At 61.9% G+C, this 17,700-nt stretch overlaps 2 protein-coding genes across 2 annotated transcripts; one reads left to right on the top strand and one right to left on the bottom strand.

Moving 5' to 3' along the window:
• Positions 1-19: 19 nt before the first annotated feature.
• Positions 20-5,733, bottom strand: DUSP11 (dual specificity phosphatase 11). Its single transcript, XM_075724028.1, is given in 11 exon segments — positions 20-685; positions 1,074-1,097; positions 1,099-1,116; positions 1,528-1,656; positions 1,937-2,009; positions 2,487-2,533; positions 2,867-2,927; positions 3,465-3,588; positions 4,220-4,351; positions 5,305-5,380; positions 5,693-5,733. Coding segments are annotated over 11 exon segments (984 nt in total). The 5' UTR covers positions 5,728-5,733; the 3' UTR covers positions 20-420.
• Positions 5,734-8,103: 2,370 nt separating this feature from the next.
• LOC142595541 (prominin-2-like) lies at positions 8,104-14,723 on the top strand. The gene is given in 24 exon segments (XM_075724053.1): positions 8,104-8,458; positions 8,460-8,706; positions 8,923-8,972; positions 9,090-9,292; positions 9,397-9,517; positions 9,708-9,771; positions 9,857-9,946; positions 10,052-10,251; positions 10,341-10,415; positions 10,505-10,568; positions 10,688-10,847; positions 10,974-11,126; positions 11,501-11,624; positions 12,157-12,248; positions 12,333-12,417; positions 12,542-12,688; positions 12,808-12,879; positions 12,950-13,042; positions 13,154-13,207; positions 13,623-13,703; positions 13,919-13,987; positions 14,140-14,229; positions 14,442-14,548; positions 14,660-14,723. Coding segments are annotated over 24 exon segments (2,703 nt in total). The 5' UTR covers positions 8,104-8,260.
• Positions 14,724-17,700: the final 2,977 nt, after the last annotated feature.

Consider the following 17,700-nt stretch of genomic DNA (forward strand, 5'->3'; position numbering starts at 1 on the left):
GGAAAAAAAAAAAATCATCTCTATTTCTTGTTATGTATTGAGGAAATCAAGGAAAAGCCCTTTTTGTTGAAGGTTAAAGGGATGCTCCTGAGGATGTTTCTTTAGGGTAATTCCAGCTCCGTTTGGGTCCACATTTATTCTCCGCAGCCCTCACGGAGCAGAGCTATGACTCCGGTACAACATAGGATTAAAAAAAATTTCTGTGAGATTTGTAAAAGTACTGGGGCGGGGAAGGGGAGAAAAAGATAAAAATAAAATTCAAAAAAAGAGCTGTGTTAAGAACACCTGCATTTGCAGTTCCCGACTGCTGGTGGAGGTTACAAAGCCACTCGTGCAAGCGGCGAGAGACCCATCTCAGAGCTCCTCCGGGGTGAAGACACAGCCCTGAAGACAGCCCTGTTTCGTCGCGCACAACGTTCCCTACGCCGTCGCAACAGGTTTCCTGCGTCGGCGCCTGCGTTTCCTGGCTGCTTGCATTTCCTGAGGCGGGCAGAGTTGGGGGCTCTCGGGGGGAAAGCAGAGTCCGCTGCACCGCTCATCAGCGGGCGACGAAACCCGGCAGTTCCTCGCTGCCAAACTGCACAGCTGCCTTTGCTCCGTCGCCCCAGGCTCGTGTGCCAGCTCCTGGTGTTGCTCCTGCGCCTTGGTGCTTCGCCTGCGGTGCCTCTTGGTGCTGCCAGAGTTTCTGGAAGAAAATTCAGGTGTCAGTACCAGGAGAAGTCATGGCCTCGTTCAGTCTCTCTGCACGCAGAGCCCGAAAGGGCTGGTTGTGAATCTCCTTGGACCCTCCGGGTTTACCTGGTCCCTTTTGCTTCAGCACCAACAATGCGACAGCCAGTAAGAACGCCCAGCTAGCAGCTTATTTCCTACATGCCGATTTCTTACAGTAAGGGAAGTTTTTCAGCAGGAAACATGAAGAGTGGGGCTGAACGAGCCACTGCTCTGCCAGAAGCAGCCACTGGCTACCGCACATGAGCTCCTGAGATGGTTTTGGAGCTCCCCCGCAGCTAGGAGCTGCCAGAGGTCATCTCCCACCTAGAACGTGCGCCCCAGGCCAGGAGGAAGCTCTTCACCTGCATTCATGTTCCCCCGCCAACCTGCCGAGACGGGAGGAGCCTAGGAACAGAGTTACCGCTTCACTCTCAGGGAAGAGCTGCCTCACTTGGCACCCAATTCCAAATCCTCTTGTCCCTGAAGTCTGACAGCTTGAGAACATTTCAGCCCCACTGGGAACTAGCACCAGCACTGGCAGTTATGTTACTCCGCATCTACAGGCACAAGTGTGTTATTCGGAGGCAAAGAGCTTTGCTGCTGTAGACACAAGGAACACTTCAATGTTAATCTGTAGGCTCTAGACAAGTTTCAGGGAAAACTTTTTTCCCCACCGCAGAGCTGGCAAGGCAACGGGAGCCTGAGTGGTAGCTTGTAAAAATCCAAGTTTAAGTTTCTTAAAAATGAGAAAGCAGCTCTTTTTTTTCTGTCTGCTCAGCTGTACGGCACACACAGAGGCAAGAAGCAAAATCCTACCTGGGCACCGCTAAGGGGGACTGGTTCGAATGATGCGGATAATGTTCATCCCTCTGCTTTTCTCTGTTTGGTGTAGCGCCAGCTTTTTTTCTGAAGGGGCTTGAGCCCAAATTCTTTAGTTCGCTGTTCCTTAAAAAGAATTCTGTATGTCTTGATTGTGTCCAGAAACCATTTACCAAGTGATCACAACAGGTCTTTTACACTTAAAAAACCCACCCTTCTGCTCCCGGAAAAAAAGGAAGGACAGCAGGCCTGCGGAGATCTTTAAACCCAGGTCTCCCAACAGCCCACCTTCCTCCACTGGCCCGTTCTACCTCCCTTCCTAGGAGCTCATCACATTAAACGTCTGTTGCTTGACAGCAGCTCTCCCTGGACACGTGCACTTGCTCATGCACACACAGAGACTTACTTCACAGATCTCTTTTGAAGATCTTGGATATAGTTGATTCTCTCAATAGGATGCCCTCGAGCCCTGTTGAACACTGGCGAGAGACAGGTCCGAGTTAAAACAGCGCTCTCTACAAGTCATCTTTGGGGCTGCAGAGCACTTCAACCCTTTAGAAAGATTTTAACCCCTTCAACCTATACTTCCAACCTCAGGTCACACAGGGCGATTCCACTCAGCACACTGCCTTCCGCATGACAGCCCGTGACAAGGCAGAAACGCAGGCAGAGCTGCAGCACGGCACTATCTGACAGCGCTCGGTGCCCCCTGGCTTCGCTCAACCCTGGTTAGCTCCAAGTCAGGCCATAAACTTAATTCCTTCTTTCCAATTACCCTGCAGAACCCCCAACACCTCTCCTCCTCCAGCTCCCATTCTACTTGACAGGAAAACACACACACACAGGTGTACAGGTAAAACACTCCCTCCCTGGCATAGCCCAAACCTTTTGACCATCTAAAACCACGAGCCCACGATAAACATTTCGCATCCGAACAAGAACATATATATACGTACACTCTATTGCAGTGTTTGGCTTCATGCCTTCAACGTCAATCAGGTACCTGAACAGATCAGCAAGAAAGCTCTAATTACACAATTAGCTATGGAAACATTGACAGGTTAGCGATAATTCAAAAAGAAAGAATAACCGGGAAGTTTTTAGGGCTCCTAATTACATGCCAGAATGGAATATCAGCATTTGGTCTGCTGAAATCGGGGATAAAAAGTGCCTCCTAACGACAACCTTCTCGAAGCTGAAACGCTTTAAATCCTTGCAAGTCTGGGACCACGCAGGTCACCTGACTCTCGTTTTACTGGTGCAACACTATTTCCTGCTGGAGCAACAAGAGCTGGCAATGCCATCACTTAACTCAGTTTGACTAAGGACAACTCACCTACAAACCAGGTAGCCAGTTCTGTTTAAGCCATGTGTGCAATGAACTCCAATGAGTTTATCTGTAACGCAGAATAATCAGGTTATATTTAAGTGCTCTTTCTCCAAAACCCAACCAGAACAAGCCCATTTGCCTTCGTCCCCCAACAGTGACACCAGCGTAAACAAACAGAAGTGACCACGCAACCACATTACCATCTTTATGTCTAATTAGCACCACCGATTCAGCTCATTAGCTCATTTAATTGTGAGCTCATCTGCATGGTCACACAGCTCACTGCAGGGAGGATGGATTTAAAAGCTCCACAAAAAGTCATCCCACATTTCCTAAGCACGAACAGCTTGCTGCTTACACTGCTACCAAAAAGCGACCAGTATTTAGAGCCAGTCTAGAGATGCAGTCTCAAACTCAACTGAAGCTCAACTCGTTGCCAAATTATCAGAACGCCAGCATGAATTCCTTTACCATAACAAACCAATCTTATTATCTTGACGTTCACATGTCAAGAGAAGGAAAAGAAATTCATTAAAATATCACTGGCCTCCAAGTCTGCAGTGCCCTCCCCAACAGCAGCAACGTAAGGGAAATCCACACTTACCGTTGTCTTTGTTGTCCCTCAGAAACTTTTTTACAACGCATTTGAACTGAAAAATGGTGTGCCTGTTTGGTATTTCATGTCCCATGGTCAAGATCTTTGAGTAGCAGAGCGTGGCTGGGAGCTCCTACAAGAAAGTCCGTCAGTAATTTCCAGAAAAAGCACAAGGATTCTTATCAATTAGAGAACCATAAGCCATAAACCAGAAGAAGCCAAGCTTTTCAACCAAGCCCAAAAAAGCAGCAACACAGTTTTAGGTAAGAAAGCTTCTGCTTCACCCCCTTGATCCACCCCCCCTTTTCTTTTTTTTTTCCTATGACATATAACCAATATTCCAGAGCAGCCTGTTTGCATTTTTATTTCTCATGCCTTTGCTCTTTCCTCCCTGGGGAAGATGAAGCCTATGCAGAGCATGGAACATCTTTCCAAGCAATCATCCACACATTTGATACCACAAGCCAAAGCTGGTTGTAATCAGCTCTTCGCTTAGGAGAGCCTACAAAAAACAGCTTTAGGGCATCCCAAGACTTGTGCTGGTTGGTACAAAGAGGATCTGCACAGACCCCAGGCCTGTGCTGATTGAGGACGAAGACCCCATCCCGACGGGCCAGCAATGCGTCACCTCATCCCCCTGCCGGAGGATTCGAGTACCTCATACTCTTTAAAGTTATCTTCTTGCAAGAAACATTTTCCATTCTATCAGCAATATCAGGGCTTACACAGAGCTTCACCCGCCCAACAGTAAGACCAAGACTGACCTCTGGCCTGTAATAGCGAGTTGTGTATGTCAGGTCAATGATCAGGCCCAGTTCTTCCTTCTGCTCTTTGACTTTCTTAATGAGGTCACGAGGCGAAAATCTCTCCTCTGGATGAAGGTTGTGATCAAAGCTCTGAAGGGAAATAATGTTTAAAAGCAGACATTAAACTCAGGTGCATCGCGACTGGTGGGAAGAGGTTCATGCTCCAGAAACTCCCAAAGATCATCCCTTCACAGAGAAAGATGCAGACAACAAGCAAAGGCAGACGCAGACGGACACACAAGTTACACCCAGCCAAATCAGAACGTGCTCAGGACCTCACTACTTTGGGAGTGGTCAGCTGAGGGTTTTCAGGAGTGACTGAAAACTTTATACTGTGGCAGAACACTGCAGCATCACAAACACACCCAGAAACTGAAGTTTTTGTTTGGTGAAAGCTATAAAATAGGCCTCCAGCTCAAACGGAGGTGCACAAACAGCACTGCTCACCTCCACGAACTCTGCGACCCCCACGGACATGACCCAGTGTTTGGTTTAGGCGTAACTGCTGTGCTCAAACCACTCTGGAGCCGCGCTCGCGCCAGCACACAGCAGCAGGGTCCTCTGGGCACAGCTGGGCGGGCAGCAGTGCCGCCACCCTGACCCCTCACAGCCTCCGCTCCCAAAACTCAGCTCTGGGACTGCATTCATCAGGCTGTACAGCCTCCAGGCATCCAGCAACACCGGCGGGGGCTGCCCGCAGCATCCCCCCTGCCCGGACAGATCTCCTCAGACCTGAGGTGCCCAGGCAGTGCTGCCAGCACCCAGGAAGCTGCCAACAACCCCAGAAGCCACTCCTGGGCACCCCCACAGCGCGAATGCCACCACAATCCCATCACACGCTGACTGGTCAAACAGCAGTGACCACGCTCTGCTCCTCTCTCGCCTGGGTTATAACCCACGTACCAAAAATAAACAACAAAGCAACCTACTGACGCTCTTTCTCATTTCTTTGAAGGAATTCACTCACTGACTCTTTTCAAAGCGCTGCTTTCCTGCAGCCACTTTCCACCCCAAACGGGCCCAGGGCATCGGCAAGCGCTTACCTTCTTCAGGGGGACCTTGAAAGCGATGAAGCGGGTGCCTGGCATCCTCTTGCCCAGCGGGATGTAGTCGGTCCACCTAAACCCCGCAGCACGGAGACGTTAAACCGCTGACCCGAGGACCCGGCCCCGCGCTCCCCCCGACTCGGAGACCCTCAAAACCCCTCACTCCGCCACACCCCACAAGCTTTAAGCTACGGCTCCCCGCTGCCCGGGCCCTGCCATAAGTTAAATGTAACGGGCCAGCGCCGCCGGCATCAGGGCCCGGCCGGGCCCCGCGGTTCCCGGCAGCACCGGGCCGCCGCAGCGCGCCGCGGCAGCGCCCGGGAGGCCCCAGGGCGGGAGAAAGGCGCGGAGCTGCGCGGAGAGAAGGCGGGGGAGAAGCACTTACCGCTGCGGTACGCGGGAGGCCCCTCTGCCCTCCATGATGGCGGCGGCACCGGCACTCGGCCCGCCGAGCACTTCCGCTTCCGCCGCCGTGACCCCGCGCAGCCGCCGTCCGCGCCGGCCAAGGCACGCAGAGGCCCCGCCCCCCGAGTGGAGACCACGCCCCCACAGGCGACGGCTGAGACTGTAGCGCCGCCTAGCGGTTACAAGTGGGTACGACAGGCCCGGAACCGGCACCGCCATCACCGGGCATCGCCGGCACCGCCATCACCGGGCATCGCCGGCACCGGCATCACCATCACCGGGCATCGCCGGCACCGGCATCGCCGGCACCGGCATCATCGGCACCGGCATCACCGGCACCGCCATCACCGAGCATCGCCGGCACCGGCATCACCGGGCATCGCCGGCACCGGCATCACCAGCATCACCGGCACCACTGCCCCGCACCGGCACCAGCATTGCCACCTGGCACCGGCATCACCGCCCCGCACTGGCACTGGCATCACCTTCCCAGCACTGGCCACCACCATCACCGTCCCAGCACCGGCACCAGCATCACCGCTCCACACTGGCATCACCATCACCACCCTGCACCAGTACCACTGCCCCGCACCGGCACCACCACCCAGCAACAGCACTGGCATCACCTCCCCAGCACCGGCATCATTGCCCCAGCACCAGCATCACCGCCCCAGTACCAGCATCACCATCCCAGTATCAGAACCAACATCACCTCCCCAGCACCGCCATCACTGTCCCAGTACCAGCATCACCGCCCCAGTACCAGCATCACCATCCCAGTACCAGAACCAACATCACCTCCCCAGCACCAGCATCACCGCCCCAGTACCAGTGTCACTGTCCCAGTACCAGCATCACCATCATCACCTCCCCAGCACCAGCATCACCGCCCCAGTACCAGTGTCACTGTCCCAGTACCAGCATCACCATCATCACCTCCCCAGCACCAGCATCACCGCCCCAGTACCAGTGTCACTGTCCCAGCACCCTGGTTCACCCCAGCACCAAAGGCCCAGTACTGGCATCCCCACCCTGCACCAGCACCGGTACCAGCATCCCCAGCACCGGCATCCCCACCCCATGCTGGTACCAGCACCCTTACCCCATCCTGACACCAACACCCTTGGTACCGGTGTCTCTATGCCGTCCTGGTACTGACATCCCCAGCACCATCACCCAGCACCAGCATCCCCCATCCCACTAAGGAGCAACCCCCACCTGGGGACCCCCCCCAAAGGGCCACCCCACCATGGCCACACAGCACCAGGGTGGTGCAGCCGCAGCCGGGAGCCGCAGCTGCCCCTCACGGCAGAGAGAGGGAGGACAGAAGCCACCCCAAAGCACCCCAAAACCCCTCTGTCCCCGCCACCGGGACAGGACGGGGCAGCACATGCGCGTCGGCATTGCAGGGTCACCGGTGCCAGCCCCATCACTTCCCCTCCGACACAAAAATCACCTTCCCCAAAAAAATATCATCGTTGGGATGGGAAACTGTTGGCACGGGAAACTGTTGGCACGGGAAACCATCGTGGGGATGGGAAATCATCACCGGCATGGCCACCACCGCCCCAGTACCAGTGCACACGGCCAGGGCTCCTTTGCCATATGCAGGCACATATACAAATGTATATGTACCACGCACAATCGCTGTTCAGACTCCACGCTTTCCTACGCTGGGAGTCTTGTCCCGGGACAAGGACTCAGCCAAGCCAGAGCAAGATTTTCCAGTCTGCAGCACCTCATTCCCAAGAGGGTGGTGGGGAGCAGCACCCTGTGCCCAGCCTGGAAAGCTGCTGCCAGCATCTCCAGCTGGGAGAAAAGCCCCTTTTCCAGAGGGAGGAAAACCACATGGATTAGCATCAATGCCGGGAGGACAGCGGTGTCAGCAGCCGGTGGCGGGGAAGGGCCGGCTCGACTCGCCCAGCCGAGCAGGGGGCCCAGCTCTTGGGGTGCCCCGCGGCCATCTGGGCACACGGGGGCTGCTCCCCCCGCACCGGGGAAATCAGGTTGAACCTCCCTCATTTCCAGCCAACCTTGTAATTAGCGCTCGGCCCATGCTGGCGAGCAGGATCCGGCCCTGGGAAGGAGCCGTGGCTGCCTCGGGCTGTGAGGCAGGGACTGGCTAAGCCCAGAAAACTCATCTCACACATGGCCGGCGAGCAGGCGTCGCCGGCCAGGGCTTGCCGTCCGTCTCCTTGCGTCCCCCCTGTTTTCCCGTCTCCTTCCCAGCCCATCGCACGCGCCCCAGGGCTCGGGATGTTTTTGCAAAGGGCGATTCAGCCCCGCGGGGACCCGGTCTGCAGGCACGGATCCACCCACAAGGGCTTTTCCACCCCCCGAGTGATGCCCAAATCCCAGATCCCTCCTTCCAAGGTGGCTGCGGCGGGGACAAGCACCCTCCAGCCCAAGGACAGGGGGTTCACCGCCACCTGGCCCTCTCCCCAAAGCCCCGGGGGGGTGCTTTGCCACCCTTTCTGGGAACGGCCTTGACCGTGGGGACCCCACGGCGGTGACTCAGGGATGCCAGGGGTTGTGAAACAGGCCTGGGATGGTTTGGGAGACGCCTCCACACAGCCCCGCCAAGCCCAGCCGCCCCGGGGAGCCCGTCGGGGGAACAAGCCACGGCAGCGTCTGGGCTTTGCGAGGCAGCCGACCCGTCAGGCAGGTTTCCCGGAGCAGCGAGCCGAGCCGGAGAGAGCCATCCGGGGCTGGGCATGCCCCTCCGCCCGCTCGCAGGCTGACAGAGCCCCCCTGGCTCTCCCCTCGCCGCCGAAGCCATGCGGGTGGCCGGGTTGCTGCTGGCTTGGGCGCTGCTCCGGCCCGCCGGCACCCAGCAATGCCATCTCGCCAGCCCCGGCGGCGTCCTCCGCTTCACCGACACACACGCCGAGATTCGGGTGCCGGCGCTGCACCGCGTACCCAGCTCGCTCGATCCCCTCTACGGCCTCGTCCGGCGCTGCCTGGACCTCATCCAGCAAAACCCCCTGCCCACAGGTGAGCCCTGAGCCAGGGAGCCGGGACCCCACCGCCACGGGTGCCGGGACCACCGGGCTTTTGCCGGCTGCGATCCCCATGTCTGGAGCTGCTCCGGGGCATCTGAGCCGCTTCACAGAGGGGGATGCTGCCTCCGTCCCGGCCCCGCTGCCCAGGGGGTTTTTGGGGGTGCACTGGGTGGGACCCCTTTTACCGGCGCCGCCGTTTCTTTTGCAGAGCTGCTCAGGGCGGCCCTGAACGATCCCAGCTCGGTGCAGACGTCGCAGGTGAGCCGCGACATGGGGCGGGGGATCCCACGGGCATGGCACCCACCTGGGACAGGGCACATGGAGCACCCCAAAAGCTGGGTGCGTCGGTGCCGACTGGGCTCTCCCGTCACGCAGGTGGTGCAGTATGAGCTGGGTTACGTCGTCTGCGCTGCAGTGGCTCTGCTCTTCACCGTGGCCGTGCCGGTAGCCGGGATGTGCTTCTGCTACTGCCAGAGCCGCCGGCGGTGTGGGGGCCGCCTGCGCGCCCACCGACGCTCACTGGGCTGCCGTCGCCGCTGCCTGCTGACCTGCCTGTCCCTCACCTCCCTCGTCATCCTGTGAGTCCCCCTCACCCCAGGGTCGGGGGGGATCTGTGTCCCACTGGGACGGGACTGGGAGGCTCTACCGGGCAGCCCCGTCACCGCCTGCTTGTCCCCGGCAGGACCAGCGTCATCTGCGCCTTCGTCACCAGCCAGCGGGTGAAGGGGCAGATGGAGCCGGGGCTGGGGGCCGTGCCGGCCACCCTGCGCACCCTGTACCAGCACATCGCCAACGTCCCCCAGGTGGGTCCCCCGCCGCCTCCCCCGGCGCGGGGTGCAGCCCCGGGATGGCTGCGTTTCCCTCACGCAGCAGTTTGGGAAGCAAGAGGAGGCGGTGCGGTTGCATTAAAAATGTATTTTGAATAGCAACGTGGGGCTCCCTCCCCTCCCGGCGGCTGCTACCCCCGGCTGACCGGCTCCTCTCTCCTGGCAGGGGGTGCAGATGGTGGTAGACCAGTTCGAGGTGCCCCGACAGCAGATAATCTCCGACCTGGGTGGTAAGCACTGCACCGGGCGCTGGCAGGTCCCATCCCAAGCTTCCCACCGGGATGAGATGCTGACTGGATGCCCGATGCCTTGCAGGGCTCAGCCGGAGCGTGGGGCTCTCCATACACACGCAGCTGAAGGCGATGACCTACGCGGCGCTGGTGGACCTGCAGGACAGGGCTGGAGGTACGGCCGAGCGTGGCTCTCCCCGGGGCCGGTGCCGAAGCCTCGCCGGAGAGCCGGGGCGGCCGAGCGGAGCAGCGTGAACTAGCCCTGGGCTTTCTCTTTAAGACCTACAGACCTCGCTGCACCATTTACAGATTCTCGACAAGACGACGCGGGCGCTGGCATCGGCGCGGGCTGAGCTGGAGCCGGTGCTGCAGGAACGGCGTCGGCGCGTGGTCGCGCTGCTGGACGACCCGCGCTGCACCTCCTGCGCCAGCGTCCTGGGCAGGGCACAGAGCCTGGAGCTGGGCGCCGACTATGGCAAGGTGGGACGGGGTGCTGGGCCCCCACCATCACCATCACCACCCTGCCTCTGGCAGCCCCGAGGCTCACGGGTTGCTTCTTCCACCCCAAGGTGCCGTCGGTGGAGAAGGTTTTGAAGGCGCTGGCCGGTCTGCCCCGAAGCGACTTTGCGGAGATGATTCGCCAGGTTGGGGGTGTCGGGGTGCAGCTGTGGGGGGGTCTGGCACCCGCAGGCAGCCCCGGCCAAGCCGCTCAGCACCTCCTCTTTCCTCGCAGGGCAATGGCACCTTCAACTCCATCCCGGAGCTGGCCGTGGAGAGGATGGCACAGGTCATCCAGGGTGAGTGGGACGGAGCCCAGACCGAGCGGGGACACCCTCTATGGGGCAAATCCCAATTTGGGGACGTAGGGTGGAACGTGGGGACCACCCACCCCTCCAGCATGGCCTTGGCCCTGCAGATCTGCGGGACGAGATGGCCCGCGTGACAGAGAAGGTGCAGTCCATCGCCAACAGCTTCCCCCTCCCCGACTACACGCGGCCCGTCAGCGAAGCCCTGGTGACGGCGGACGACAGGAGCCAGCCGTACCTCCGGGAGGTGCAGCGCTTCGAGCAGTACAGGTGACGCCGGGGAGCACGAAGGGGTGCACGGGGTGCAGCAGAGATGGGTGCCAAGCCCCGCTCCAAAGCCCAGCTGGTGCACCAGCCCCGTATCTCGAGGCCGTGCCCTGCTGCTCTTTCCTCCAGGTGGATCGCGGGCACGGTGCTGTGCTCCATCATCCTCCTCATCCTCGCTTGCAACGTGACAGGCATGGCCCTGGGGACGTACGGGCTCTCCAAGCGGGAGGACCCAAGCGACTACGAGTGCCGAGGAGAAGCTGGTGCCAAGTTTCTCCTGCTGTAAGCATCTCTCCGCGTGCCGGGGCAGGGGCTGTTGCCATCTCACCCCCCCCCCCCCCCCCCCCCCCCGAAAAAAAAAAAGAGGGGCAAAGCTAAGGGAGAGACTGGGAGCAAGCCGAGCGGAAAGGCTTTGAAGCCACCGCCTGCGCCAGCGGGTTTGGGAGAAGCCGCTCCGCCCTGGGAGCTGGCAGCTCCAGCACCCCGGCCCCGCTGCCCGGCACACCCCGCTCCCGCGGGCCCTTCCCAGGCAGGCCCGGCGTGCCCGGACGCGGGAGGGAGCCGCGGGGCTGCAGCCGGGCGGGCAGGTCCCCACAAGCCTTTCTGCCCGCTCGGGTCTGCAAAGCTGCCGCCGGCGCCTCCTCTCCCTCTTTCAGCGGCGTGGGCCTGGCTTTCCTGTTCTCCTGGCTCCTCATCCTCCTGGTTTTCGCCACCTTCCTGGTTGGGGGCAACATCCAGACGCTGGTTTGCAGGAATTGGGTCAACCAGGAGATTTATAAGGTGGGCAGCCACGCAGCCACCCATTGCCCCATAAATCTCTGCTTGCGTGCGCCAAAATGCCTCCAAACGCTCTGCGTCCTCCCCCTAAACCCATCCAGAAAAGCCCCATCCTAAACCACAAGATTAATTTTAGGATTAGGTCCTTGGATTTGCATCAGCAGCGGGGAATTGCCCTTGTGCTGTTAATTTGCTCGAGGTGACGATGCTCCTACCCGCAGGACCCCTGTCCTCCGGTCATTTGGGGATCCCTGGGGTGCTCGGGGCTGGTGGCACGCTGCGAAGGGGCTGGGAGCCGGGTTGGGAATGGGATCGGGGCTCGTCCCGTGGTCCCCGCACGGGGCTGTCCGCTGCTTTCCCCCCGAACACCGCCCGGCGAGGCTCTGCGATGGGGATCATACTAATAAAGGCAAGATTAGCTCTGGCTGGGATGGGGTACCCCAGGACACACCTGCGAGGGCAGAGCACCCCCAAAATCGTTGCTGGGGATGCCTGTGCCTGACCCTGGTCCTCTTTTTCCTCCTGTTTGGCCTAGTTCATCGACACCCCTGGGAACTTGCCTCCATCCATGAACATCACCCGCCAGCTCAACCTCAGGAGGGACTCCAACCTCAGTGCCACGTACCGGTGGGTGCTGCAGGAGCCCAGCTCTGCCCCGTACATCGGAGGGCTAATTTGGGGTCATGCCACCCATGTCCCTTTGCCTTCCAGGGAGTGCAAGAGCGGCGCAGGGCTGTGGGAGGTGCTGCAGCTCGAGAGGTCCTACGACCTGGATGAGCACCTAAAAACCCCCAAGGTGAGGGCTGGCTGCAGCCAGAGCTTCTGGTAATGGTGCGAGGACGCACGAGCTTTACTGGGGTTACTGGGATGGAGATGCCTGGCCCCAGCCCTGCAGCATCCCCCGCGTCTCGCCCCCACAGTACACAGCCGATTTCCAAAAACGCCTGGGTGACTTCACGGCGCACCTGGGCGATGTGCGGCTCCTCCGCAGCGAGGGCAGGCAGGACCTGGAGACCTTTGCCCGCAGCGGCGTGGACGAGGTGGACTATGGGCGCTTCCAGGAGGAGGTGAGAGGATGCTCGTGGAGAGCTGGTCCCCGCTGCGGCAGGCAGGATGCGGCCCAGCCACACCAGGGCTGGCTTCCAGGGTTGGATTTTGGGCAGCCGCCGACTCCATCTCCCCCCAGATGAAAAACCCCGTGGTGAAGACCAGCCTCCCTGGCTTGGCGAGGAGCCTCGAGGGGCTGCAGAAAATGCAGGTGAGCTGCGGGGCGGGCGGCGGGGGCTGCGTGCCCGCGGGAACGTCCTCACCCCGCCGTCCCCCCGCAGAGGAACGGCACGGTGGCGGGGCGGCTGGCCGACGAGGCCCGGGCCCTGTGGCAGATGCAAAACTCCACGGTGCAATCGCAGGAGGCTTTGGTGGTGAGTCCGTGCCGGGCTGGTGGCTCACAGTGCTGCCGGTGTTTGCCCAGTGGCATCCCCATGAAAGGGGCAACGGGGCTTTTGCACCCTTCTCACCTCCTTGTCTCGCAGGCAAAGCTGGGGGAAAGCGTCCAGTTCCTCTCCCACTTGGCACCACACCTCCAGGTACTTGCACGGTTTCTTTCAGCTCCAAAAAATACGTGGTGCCCCATTAGGCCCGCCTGGCAGGGCCCCAAAAATCCAGTTATAAGATGATAGGAGAGCCAGGAAAAATGCCATCCGGGGAGGATCGGTCTCCTTTAGCAATTAGATTTGCTACTGCAAATCAGAAATCCCCCTGCAGCACTCGGGGCGTTCCAGCATCGCCGGCAGAGCCGTCCCACAGCGTTTCATCTCGCCTGCTCCCTGCCGGGGGTTTCTCTGCTCGGGTCCGGTCCCTCTTTCCCTGCCCTCCGGCAACCAGACCCAATTCGATGCTCGGCACGTGCACGGTGCTGCACGCCCTGCTCCCGGCGCCCTGGGGCACCCGTCCTGCTGCTCGGTGCTCTAAGGATGCTCTGCCCTTCCCGTGCTTCCCCAGGAGCGGGTGAAGACGACGCTGGCCACCACGGCCTCGGTAGAAGCCCGGTTGCCTGTGCAAGCCCAGCAGATCCTCCGGCAGGTGAGCCAGGGCTGGATTAGCCCTTGGGGGGTACAAAAATCCCCCACAGCCAGAAGGAAAGAGTGAGAACGGGGTGCTGCAAGAGGGGAAGGGGCACCTGAAGCCTCCAACCTTCATTTCCGAGCCCGGCGTTAGCCCAGAGCTGGTTGGAGCGGGGCTGGAGCTGGGCTGGGAAGCATGGCGCTTATCCTGCATGCTGCATTCCCTCTGCCCAGGAGATCGGCTGCTTCACGAGGAAGGAGCTGCGGTACTTCACGCAGTACCTGAACTGGGTCGGGCAGACGGTAGGTGCTCACCTTCGCCACAGAGGGATTCTTTGGGGCCGGGAGCCCCCATGGATGCTGCATGCAAGCCCCTCGCTGAGCCGAGGCAGCAAAACGCATCCCCTCGCTGAGCCAGGAGTGGGTTTACGCCTTGTCGCCACTTCTCGTTCCAGCTGAGGGAGGACGTGGCTTCGTGCCAGCCGCTCGCCACGGCCCTGGACAACGGGCGGGTGATCCTGTGTGACCGCATCGCTGACCCCTGGGTAAGGATCCCATCCCTGTCCCCCCGCGGGGATCCGGCGGGGGACATCCCACCACCAACCAGCACGAATTCGGGGCAGCCGGGGCTGACAGCAGCCCTGACAGCCCCACACCCCGATGACCAGCTACCCCAAGGCTCCCCAAACCCCTCCAGAGCCTGGGGGCTGCCTCTCCCCACACAGCTCAGCGGGGACCCCATGCTCTCTCCTTGCAGAATGCTTTCTGGTTCAGCCTGGGATCCTGCACCTTCTTCCTCATCCCCAACATCATCTTTGCCATCAGGCTCACCAAACACTTCCGCCCCATCCGCAACCGGCTCATGTAAGCAGCGGGGACGGGGCAGGTGGGTGTGCTGCCTGGGGTGGGAGGATGCAGGGAGGGGAGATGCGGGCTCCTCCTTGACCCCCCCAATGTTTTCTCCTTCTTCTGCAGCTCCACGGGTTCAGAGGAGACCTGTCCCTTCCACATCCCCCGTGTCACAGCGCTCAAGCTCTAGGACGGGGGGGGCAGCAGCGTGGTGGCACGCCCTGCGCCCCAGGAGCTCCCATCAAACTTGTGCCCAAGCTCCGGGTCCCTCCGACGTCTCGCAGAGCTCCGGGTCCTTCTGACGTCTCCTCCTCGGTCTCCTTCACGGTCTGAGCATCCTTCCTGGGCACGGGGCACTCATCTCCACACGCCGTGGAGCTCCGGGTCTCTCCGATGCCTCTTCCTCAGCCAGCTTTCGGGGTCTGAGCACCCACCAGGGATGCTCCCGGAGCCCGGCTGATCCAGGACACAGGGGAAGGTTCCCCGCAGCTCCCGCTCACCACCGACGTTCCCCTCGCAGACCCCGCAGGGAAGGATGCCCGCCCGCTGCCCCACGACGCTTCCCTGCACCCGGGACCCCCGGGCAGGGGCACATTAAAGTCCTCCCCAGCCCAACCTGCCACCGCCTGCTTTATTTCGCGGCCACCGTCTCCCTCGTTTTTCACAGGGATCCCGTTCAGCCCCGAGGCAGGGGGAAGGCCCGGCCAGGGCCGCCCGAGGCCTCGAAGGGGTCGGGGCGGTGGCAAGGCCGCGGCCAAGGGGGCTCCGGGGTTGGGGGTGGCGGAGGGGCTGGGCGGGCTCCAGGCGGCCGGGGCTGAGGGGAGCTGGGGCTGGGGGGAGCTGGGGCTGAGGGGAGCTGGGGCTGGGGGGAGCTGGGGCTGGGGGGGAGCTGGGGCTGGAGGGGAGCTGGGGCTGGAGGGGAGCTGGGGCTGGGGGGAGCTGGGGCTGGGGGAGCTGAGGCTGAGGGGAGCTGGGGCTGGAGGGGAGCTGGGGCCGGGGGGGGAGCTGGGGCCGGGGGGGAGCTGGGGCCGGGGGGGAGCTGGGGCCGGGGGGGAGCTGGGGCTGGAGGGGAGCTGGGGCTGAGGGGAGCTGGGGCTGAGGGGAGCTGGGGCTGGGGGGAGCTGGGGCTGGGGGAGCTGGGGCTGGGGGAGCTGGGGCTGGAGGGGAGCTGGGGCCGGGGGGGGAGCTGGGGCTGGGGGGAGCTGGGGCTGGGGGGAGCTGGGGCTGGGGGAGCTGGGGCTGGAGGGGAGCTGGGGCCGGGGGGGAGCTGGGGGGAACTGGGGCTGGGGGGAGCTGGGGCTGAGGGGAGCTGGGGCTGGGGGAGCTGGGGCTGGAGGGGAGCTGGGGCTGGGGGGGAGCTGGGGCTGGGGGGAGCTGGGGCTGGGGGGAGCTGGGGCTGAGGGAGCTGGGGCTGGGGGGAGCTGGGGCTGGAGGGGGAGCTGGGGCCGGGGGGGAGCTGGGGCTGGGGGGGAGCTGGGGCTGGGGGGAGCTGGGGCTGGGGGAGCTGGGGCTGGAGGGGAGCTGGGGCCGGGGGGGAGCTGGGGGGAACTGGGGCTGGGGGAGCTGGGGCTGAGGGGAGCTGGGGCTGGGGGAGCTGGGGCTGGAGGGGAGCTGGGGCCGGGGGGGAGCTGGGGCCGGGGGGGAGCTGGGGCTGGGGGGGAGCTGGGGCTGGGGGGAGCTGGGGCTGGGGGGAGCTGGGGCTGGAGGGGAGCTGGGGCCGGGGGGGAGCTGGGGCCGGGGGGGAGCTGGGGCTGGGGGGGAGCTGGGGTTGGGGGGGAGCTGGGGCTGGGGGAGCTGGGGCCGGGGGGGGAGCTGGGGCTGGGGGGAACTGGGGCTGGGGCTGGGGGAGCTGGGGCTGAGGGGAGCTGGGGCTGGGGGAGCTGGGGCTGGGGGGGAGCTGGGGCTGGGGGGAGCTGGGGCTGGGGGGAGCTGGGGCTGGGGGAGCTGGGGCTGGAGGGGAGCTGGGGCTGGGGGGAGCTGGGGCTGGGGGAGCTGGGGCTGGGGGAGCTGGGGCTGGAGGGGAGCTGGGGCTGGAGGGGAGCTGGGGCTGGGGGAGCTGGGGCTGGGGGGAGCTGGGGCTGGAGGGGAGCTGGGGCTGGAGGGGAGCTGGGGCTGGGGGGAGCTGGGGCCGGGGGAGGCCGGGGCTGAGGGGAGCAGGGGCTGGAGGGGAGCAGGGGCTGGGGGGGAGCAGGGGCTGGAGGGGAGCAGGGGCTGGAGGGGAGCTGGGGCTGAGGGGAGGCCGGGGCTGAGGGGAGCAGGGGCTGGGGGGGAGCAGGGGCTGGGGGAGGCCGGGGCTGAGGGGAGCTGGGGCTGGAGGGGAGCTGGGGCCGGGGGAGGCCGGGGCTGAGGGGAGCTGGGGCTGAGGGGACCTGGGGCCATGGGAGGCCCGGCCGTGGCCGGGCGGGCTCCAGGCCGCCGGGGGTGAGGGGAGGCCGGGGGAGCTCCGGCCAAGCTCTGGGGCCAGGCCCTGAGGAGGCGGCTGGGCCAGGGCCTGGCTACCGGGTCTGGGCCCATGGCAGCCCCATCTCCAGCCCCCCAGAGACCCAGCACACATGGCCCCGTCCCACCGGAGGGCTGGGGGCCCTCCTGGCCCTCAGGGTGCTGTTAATTAGAGGTGGGGTCTCAGGCAAAACTGCAGGTTAAGGGTGGGGGAGGCTGCAGGTGGTTTCTGGCTCTTTCCCCCCCTCCCAAGGAAGCCCAGGCAGGGCCTGTGACTCCCTGTTTATAGCATGGATGGCTTTACGGCGCGAAATGGCTGCTTTTCATTCGCATCCTTCACCCCCTGATTTCAAACTGCTTTGTCCAACTAGCAAATTATTCACACAGTCTCTACAGGAGTTAGCAGATCAGCCCCTTCCAAGCAAATGAGGATTTCATAGAATCGTTTAGGTTGGAAAAGCCCTTTAAAATCATCCAGCCCAGCCATTAACCTGACACTACCAAGTCCACCACTAAACCAATTAAGGGGAGAGCAGCAATTTCATGTTTCCTGGCTTGGGGGCTGGATTATTTTTAATGCAAGTAGAAACTAGGAATCATTAAGATTGGAAAGGACCTCTAAGATCGTAGTATTTCTCTCACTGAAATACTCTGTTTGCTCACCAACAGAGAAATGCCCCATTTTTATGCATTATTGAAAGGCTATTGCTACCCACAGCCAGTGATAA

Source organism: Pelecanus crispus, chromosome 21, assembly GCF_030463565.1.
Source record: "Pelecanus crispus isolate bPelCri1 chromosome 21, bPelCri1.pri, whole genome shotgun sequence".
Lineage (NCBI taxonomy): Eukaryota > Metazoa > Chordata > Aves > Pelecaniformes > Pelecanidae > Pelecanus > Pelecanus crispus.